This window comes from Panulirus ornatus, chromosome 57 (assembly GCF_036320965.1).
Source record: "Panulirus ornatus isolate Po-2019 chromosome 57, ASM3632096v1, whole genome shotgun sequence".
Lineage (NCBI taxonomy): Eukaryota > Metazoa > Arthropoda > Malacostraca > Decapoda > Palinuridae > Panulirus > Panulirus ornatus.
The window spans coordinates 30,906,202-30,914,930 of record NC_092280.1 but is presented as its reverse complement, the minus strand read 5'-3'; the positions used below and the strand labels follow the sequence as shown (position 1 = coordinate 30,914,930).

The 8,729-nt window shown below is 46.4% G+C and overlaps 1 protein-coding gene across 3 annotated transcripts in view; it reads right to left on the bottom strand.

Annotated features, from left to right (window-relative positions):
* Positions 1-466: 466 nt before the first annotated feature.
* LOC139766408 (uncharacterized) overlaps positions 467-8,729 on the bottom strand; it is a 32,744-nt gene continuing 24,481 nt past the window's right edge. The window contains exons 4-7 of one of the 3 annotated variants that reach the window (XM_071695044.1): positions 8,214-8,634; positions 2,828-3,227; positions 2,490-2,591; positions 467-1,556 (exon numbers count right to left, since the gene is read on the bottom strand). In XM_071695044.1, the coding sequence (XP_071551145.1) occupies positions 1,406-1,556; positions 2,490-2,591; positions 2,828-3,227; positions 8,214-8,634 (1,074 nt within the window). In that variant the 3' untranslated portion in view covers positions 467-1,405. Of the gene's footprint in view, positions 1,557-2,489; positions 2,592-2,827; positions 3,228-8,066; positions 8,635-8,729 lie in introns of all 3 variants that reach the window. The other 2 variants (XM_071695043.1, XM_071695045.1) reach the window with 2 other exon arrangements.

Genomic DNA, 8,729 nt, shown 5'->3' with positions numbered 1-8,729 from the left:
GAAAAAGATTTTGTGTGATCGGGGCCTGAACATGCAGGAGGGTGTAAGGAGGGCAAGGAATAGAGTGAATTGGAGCGATGTGGTATACAGGGGTTGACGTGCTGTCAGTGGAGTGAATCAAGGCATGTGAAGCGTCTGGGGTAAACCATGGAAAGCTGTGTAGGTATGTATATTTGCGTGTGTGGACGTGTGTATGTACATGTGTATGGGGGGGGGGGTTGGGCCATTTCTTTCGTCTGTTTCCTTGCGCTACCTCGCAAACGCGGGAGACAGCGACAAAGTATAAAAAAAAAAAAAAAAAAAAAAAATATATATATATATATATATATATTTTTTTTTTTTTTTTTTTTTTTCTCTCCAAAAGAAGGAACAGAGGGGGCCAGGTGAGGATATTCCAAAAAAGGCCCAGTCCTCTGTTCTTAACGCTACCTCGCTAACGCGGGAAATGGCGAATAGTTTAAAAGAAAAATATATATATATATATATATATATATATATATATATATATATATATATATATATATATTATCCCTGGGGATAGGGGAGAAAGAATACTTCCCACGTATTCCCTGCGTGTCGTAGAAGGCGACTAAAAGGGGAGGGAGCGGGTGGCTGGAAATCCTCCCCTCTCATTTTTTTTTTTTTTTTTTTTTCAATTTTCCAAAAGAAGGAACAGAGAAGGGGGGCCAGGTGAGGATATTCCCTCAAAGGCCCAGTCCTCTGTTCTTAACGCTACCTCGCTAACGCGGGAAATGGCGAATAATATGAAAAAAAAATTATATGAGATTGAAGTGATATAGTTCTGGTATTGCAAATATGTTTGTCTGCAGAACTTTGTAGGAGAGGTGCTCGGTATCAGCCAGGTTGATGGTAACATGTGGATAGTTGGTTGGCAGTTCAACATCCATCTAAAGATATCTTAGGTAAGAACATTAGACTGGACTTGTTATGGTGTTGAGCAGAAGGAGACGCAGGTGAGGCTTGCATGTTGATTATAACTGGAGACAGCAGTAGCAGCAGCGACACATTGTGGGCCATGTTGTCCACATCCAACCACCATGTACAAGGAAGGATGTTACTTTCGGTTGCGTTAGGATGTTACATCCAGCTGTACTAGAATGTTACACCCTGCTGCACTGGTGTGTCACACTCCGCTGTACTAAGATGTTACACCTTGCTGTACTGGGATGATATACTATGCTGTACCGGGATGTTACACCCTGTGTACTGGGAAGATACACCGTGCTGTACTGGGATGTTACACCCTGCTGTACTGGGAAGATGCTCCTTGCTGTACCGGGATATTACACCCTGCTATACTGGGAAATTGTTCCTTGCTGTACCAGGATGCTACACCCTGCTGTACTGGGATGATACACCCTGCTGTACTGGCCTGTGCTGGTCCTCACACCAGCAGGTTCGGTGAAGCATCTTGCGCAAGGACCTTGACGGTGAGCCAGCGGACCACTTCCCTCCAGATGGGCAGGATGTCCGTGTTGATCACTTCCCGTGCCTTCATACTGCACCGGTACTGGTACACCTCACACTTCCGTGATCTGCATGACCGGGAGAAAATGGTTCTGTACTACACATGATCCTCTCCCTCGCTTTACCTATAATAGGAAACTTTAAGCAATAGTTATTATTGATGGCTAGTAGGTACATTGTATTTGCAAATATCGAGATCCATACAAATATAAATTCTAATGATCTAAAAGATCAATTTTGATAGCATAAAGTCCACTGTGGTCTTGGGAGAGCTTATACCCTAGCCTATCTTGGATTGTCAACAACAAAGTGTTGGGTTAAAACAGTCAGTCAGACATTAATTTTCCTGAAGCAAGGTACTCCTCCCGAACCCCCTGACCTTAGCTTATCTTAACGTAAATCTCACTAGATGCAACGAACAATAAACTCGAAAATAAACTAAAAGGCAAAATAACGTTTCATCCACTCATGTTGACTAGTCAGTAAAATAACAGCCATTCACATTTATATTAATTTTCAGTTAGTTCTGCTCAGAGAATTATTATAATTTTTTCATAAAATAAAGAAAAGGAATAAGTTGAAAATATTGTGTGACATATGATGGGGAAGGAAGGGGTACTGAGATGTTTGTACTTAACTTGAGAAAGTTTAGTTGCCTGTACCCTCCCTCCATACTCTCGCTCACACTCTACAACCTCGACCATTTTCAGGCAGCCTTCAGAAAGCAGGAAATGTCCTAGACACCCTGAATTTCATTTTTATTCTGGGGGCATGGCCCCAGGCCCCCAGAGAGTGTGAATTAGGGGAAAGTGTGAAGGGAGCTCCGAGTGTCCCTCAGAGGAGACAGCTTAGGTAGGGCCCCAGAAAGGCTAGGATCTGTCCTGGTTGTCATATGATATATCTTTACCAGACGAAATCAGTGTCATTTCCTGCACCACCGCTAAACTGAAGCCAACAACTGGGCAGCTGCACCAGAGCCGAGGCCAGTAAGCAAGACTCACCTGTCTCCACCCAGCCTGACAGCCTCAATGTATGAGAGAAGCCTGGAGCCCTCGGCTGTGTTCAGCAGCTCCTGGCTCACTACTGTCTCGTCACCTGGCAGCCTGACAAAAGTAAGAAGTTTCTTAAGCCAAGAATTCAGATCAATATGTTATCAAGTTACAAGAACAAATTAACACTCAAGGAAAAGATGTTACGTATTAGGCAAGATCTTGATGTTGGTTACAGGCAAGTGAGGTTAATGGTCCAGGAAGGCCTGATGGTCAGTCAGATCAGGTGACAAGGAGGACCACCGTCATGACTGATGCAGACCATGTACCGAGAGAGTGGCCACACTTGCCTCGTCTCATCAGTAATCATGTCTGAGAGAGGGGCGAAGGTGTGAGGATCTTGAACCACTTCACACAGCAGACGACGGCGGCATTCCTCTCGCTGCAGGTGGAGACTCCTGAAGAGGTAGTCCAGGCGGGAGAGCCGGTTTGTCACGTCCAGCCCCCGCTCCCCACCAGCAGCTCCCGATGGGAGGTCATCAAACGATGTGAGACTGAAAGGCGGCTTTACTTCTGACGATGGAGGGAAGTCTTGTGAGGGTGGCCCAGTGCCAGGGTAAGGCCTGGAGGATGAAGACGAGGATGGCCTGGAGGATGAGGATGAGGGACGTAAGGATAGGTTTGGTCGGGAGGAGTGGGCAGGCCTGGGCCGCTGGTCATGGCTCTCCATCATGGTAGTGAAGTCAACACCTGCAACACAAGACAAGCACCTACAGTGTTGTGGACGATAATGTTCCATGGAACACATGACTCTACATGCAACATGACACTACAGTCAACATGCCAGCCACATGTGACACCACTGTCAACATGACACACCAGTGGGACTGAGTATCCTATGTCAAATACCATATGAAGATATACAGTACAAGTGAAGGTCTTGCTTGAGACAGTAGACCACATCAAGATAATCTACACCACTAGTGTAGACCACCTGCTGGTATACTAGACCAGCTGCTAGTGTAGACCACCTGATGGTATACCAGACCATTAGCTGACAGTGTAGACCAACTGCTGGTATACTAGACCACCAGCTGCTAGTGTAAACCATCTACTGGTATACTAGACCACCAGCTGTGCTAGTACAGACCATTAGCTGCTGCTAGTATAGACCACCAGCTGCTAGTCTAGACCAACTGTTGGTAGTGTAGACCGGAAACTGGTTGTCTCGACCAACTGTTGGCAGTGTAGACCAACCTAGCCCACCCATTAGTTCAGAACAACTGCTTGCTGGTAGTGTAGACCACCTGTTAGTACAGACCAACTACCGATAATGAGACAACCTGCTGGTAGTCTAGATTACCTGGTAGTTCAGACTACCTAAAGGTAATGCAGACAACTACCTGCTGGTAGTTCAGACCAGTTTCTGGTAATCTTGACAACCCACTTGTTCAGACCAATTTCTGGTACTCTAGACTACTCAGATCAGTTGCGGGTAGCCTCTGGTTATGCGATTGGCATTGTTTCCTGTGTATGAATGAGTGTTATATGACTGAAGGGAAGGGATGCCACGCACCTTACTCTCTGAATCATATAACAGCAGTACAACAGTATACCAACCGTACAACAGTATGACAACTATAACAACAGTATAACAGTATGACAACTATAACAACAAAATAATAATAGTACAACAGTACGACAACTACAACAACAGAATAACAATAGTACAACAGTATAACAACAATAACAGTACAACATTATAGCAACAGTTGAACAGTATAACAACAGAGTAACAACATTACAACAGCAGTATAACAACTACAACAGCAGTATAACAACTGAATAACAACAGTACAACAATATAAAAGTATAACTACAACATCAGTAGAACAACAGTACAGCAGCAGTATAACAGCAGTGCAACAACAGTATAACAACAATACAACAACAGTATAACACCATCACAACAAAGGTATAAAAACAGCACAACAGTGTAAGAAAGTATAACAACAGTACAACAACAGTATAGCTATAACATAAATAAGAGCAGTCAACAAAAGTATAACAATGTACAATAGCAGTATAACAACAGTACAACATTATAACAAAAGTATAACTACAACAGTATAACAACAGCACAACAACTATAGCAACAGTGCAACCAGTATAACAACAGTATAACAACAGTCAGTATCATGTTGACTACATAATATACCCTCTGACTACACTGTTTTACAGTGGTGCTGTGTGTGAGATCCACCTCATGTACTGAGAGGCTGTGTACGTGATTCACCTCACGACTGAGAGGCTGTGTACGTGTCTGCCTCACGTACTGAGAGGCTGTGTACGTGATCCACCTCACGTACTGAGGCTGTGTACATGATCCACCTCATATACTGAGAAGCTGTGTGCGTGATCCACCTCACATACTGAGAGGCTGTGTACATGATCCACCTCACATACTGAGAGGCTGTGTATGTGATCCACCTCACATACTGAGAGGCTGTGTATGTGATCCATCTCACATACTGAGAGGCTGTATACATGATCCACCTCACATACTGAGAGGCTGTATGTGATTCATCCCACGTACTGAGAGGCTGTGTACATGATTCACCCCACATATGGAGAGGCTATGTATGTGATCCACCTCACGTACTGAGAGGTTGTGTACGTGATCCACCTCATGTATTAAGAGGTTGTGTACGTGATCCACCTCGCACTGAGAGGTTGCATGCGTGATTCACCTCATGTACTGAGAGGCTATGTACGTGATCCACCTCACGTACTGAGAGGCTGTTTACATGATTCACCCCACATACTGAGAGGCTGTTTACGTGATCCACTCCACGTACTGAGAGGTTGTTACCCCACGTACTGAGAGGCTGTGTACTTGATCCACTTCCCATGCTGAGAGGCTGTGTACGTGATCCACTTCTCATACTGAGAGGCTGTGTATATGAGTCACCCCACGTACTAAGGCTTTGTGCATGATCCACCTCATACTGAGAGGCTGTGTACATGATCCACCTCACGTACTGAGAGGCTGTGTACGTGATTCACCCTACGTACTGAGGCTGTGTATGTGATCCACCCCACATACTGAGAGATTGTGTACATGATCCACCCCACGTACTGAGAAGCTGTGTATGTGACCCATCCCACGTACTGAGACTGTGTACGTGATTCACCCATGTACGGAGAGGCTATGTATGTGATTCACCCCTTGTACTGAGAGGTGTACTTGATCCACCCTACGTACTGAGTTTGTGTACGTGATCCACCTCACATACTGAGGGGTGTATGTGATCCACCTCACATACCGAGATGTGTACCTGATCCGCCCCATGTACTGAAAGGCTGTGTACGTGATCCACCCCATGTACTGAGAAGCTGTGTACGTGATCCACCCTACATAGAGATTATGTACGTGATCCACCCCCACGTACTGAGAGGCTGTGTACGTGATCCACCTCCACATACTGAGAGGCTGTTTACGTGATCCACCCCACATACTGAGAGGATGTGTACGTGATGTATCACGTTATTGTGGTAAGCAGTAAGTAATTTCATTATAACATCGTCAGATCTGGGCTGTCATGCACGTCTCTGAGCTAGTTACTACCTACCTGACCTCCTCCTTTTTAACATAAAACTGGCTTTATTACTATTATTATTATTATTATTATTATTATTATTATTATTATTATTATTATTATTGTATATTTGCGTGTGTGGACGTATGTATATACATGTGTATGGGGGGGGGGTTGGGCCATTTCTTTCGTCTGTTTCCTTGCGCTACCTCGCAAACGCGGGAGACAGCGACAAAGTATAATAAATAAATATAAATATATATATATATATATATATATATATATATATATATATATATATATATATATATATATATATATATATATATCTATCCCTGGGGATAGGGGAGAAAGAATACTTCCCACGTATTCCCTGCGTGTCGTAGAAGGCGACTAAAAGGGAAGGGAGCGGGGGGCTGGAAATCCTCCCCTCTCGTTTTTTTTTTTTTTTTTTTTTTTTTTTTTTTTCCAAAAGAAGGAACAGAGAAGAGGTCCAGGTGAGGATATTCCCTCAAAGGCCCAGTCCTCTGTTCTTAACGCTACCTCGCTATCGCGGGAAATAGCGAATAGTATGAAAAAATTATTATTATTATTATTATCATGCTGGTACGTACCTGGTATGAGTCTCGTGCTGGTACGTACCTGGTGTGAGTCTTTCGTGCTGGTACGTACCTGGTGTGAGTCTCGTGCTGGCACGTACCTGATGTCTCATGTTGGTACGTACCTGGTGTGAGTCTCATGCTGGTGCGTACCTGGTGTGAGTCTCTCGTGCCTTCATGTACCTGGTGTGAGTCTCGTGTTGGTACATACCTGGTGTGAGTCTCATGTTGGTACGTACCTGTTGTGAGTCTTTCATGCTGGCATGTACCTGGTGTGTCTCGTGCTGGTACGTACCTGGTGTGTCTTTTGTGCTGGCACGTACCTGGTGTGTCTCTTGTGCTGGTACGTACCTGGTGTGAGTCTCTTGTGCTGATACGTACCTGGTGTGTCTCGTGCTGGTACGTACCTGGTGTGTCTTTCGTGCTGGCATGTACTTGGTGTGTCTCTTGTGCTGGTACGTACCTGGTGTGTCTCGTGCTGGTATGTACCTAGTATGAGTCTCATGCTGGCACGTACCTGGTTTGTCTCATGCTGGTATGCACCGGGTGTGAGTCTCATGCTGGCACGTACCTGATGTATCTCTCGTGCTGGCACATACCTGGTGTGAGTCATGCTGGCACGTACCTGGTGTGTCTCTCGTGCTGGTACGTACCTGGTGTGAGTCTCTCATGCTGGTACGTACCTAGTGTGAGTCTCGTGCTGGCACGTACCTGATGTGAGTCTCTCGTGCTGGTACATACCTTGTATGAGTCTCATGCTGGTAAGTATCTGATGTGAGTCTCTTGTGCTGGTACGTGCCTGGTGTGAGTCTCTCATGCTGGTACGTACCTAGTGTGAGTCTCGTGCTGGCACGTACCTGATGTGAGTCTCTCGTGCTGGTACATACCTTGTATGAGTCTCATGCTGGTAAGTATCTGATGTGAGTCTCTTGTGCTGGTACGTGCCTGGTGTGAGTCTCGTGCTGGTATGTATCTGATGTGAGTCTCTTGTGCTGGTACGTGCCTGGTGTGAGTCTCGTGCTGGTATGTATCTGATGTGAGTTTCTCGTGCTGGTATGTATCTGATGTGAGTCTCTTGTGCTGGTACGTACCTGGTGTGAGTCTCTCGTGCTGGTACGTACCTGGTGTGAGTCTCTTGTGCTGGTACGTACCTGGTGTGAGTCTCTCGTGCTAGTACATACCTTGTGTGAGTCTCTTGTGCTGGTACGTACCTGGTGTGAGTCTCTCGTGCTGGTACGTACCTGGTGTGAGTCTCTCGTGCTGGTACGTACCTGGTGTGAGTCTCTTGTGCTGGTACGTACCTGGTGTGAGTCTCTCGTGCTGGTACGTACCTGGTGTGAGTCTCTTGTGCTGGTACGTACCTGGTGTGAGTCTCTCGTGCTGGTACGTACCTGGTCTGGGTTTGTCGTGCAGGTGGTGGTGTATGTCGTTGTGGTGGAGTTCGTTGCTCCACAAGAGGCGGTCATGGTGGCCTGGCCTGTTGACCCATGGGTCAATATGGCCAAGTAGTGGGGCTGTTGACCTGGTCAAGTCCTCACCTCCTCCGCCAATCGTGACCCAGCCTTCCTCTGCCTCTCCTGGGTTTCTCTTGTCTCTTGACCTCGGGACTGAGCCTCTGGTGGTCCTCGCTGGATCCTCTCCTCCATCTGGAACCCAGGCATTTGCTGGATCTACCAGGCTCCTCCTCCTGCGTCCGTTGTGAGCGACGGTCTGGTCGTACACGTCCAGGTAGGAGACAACCCAGGTCAAGAACCTCCGTATACCGTGCTCCATTCTGGTCTGCCCAGCGGTAGAATTCGCCCAGAGCCAGCTGAGGTGGGCGGTGGGGTCGGCCGACCGAAGAGCCTCCTGCAGCTCCTGCCCAGTCAAGAACAACCCACCGACACTGACGGGGATCCAGAACTGGAACGCCACGTTGACGCGGCCCCCTGGTGTGAAGGGCGGCACCACGTACTTCACCTGCAGGAGACAACCCGGGTAGTCAGTGTGGCTAGGGTCACACGTATTATCATTCAAAACGAAGATGTACAGTTTGTTGGTGGTGCAAGATGAAA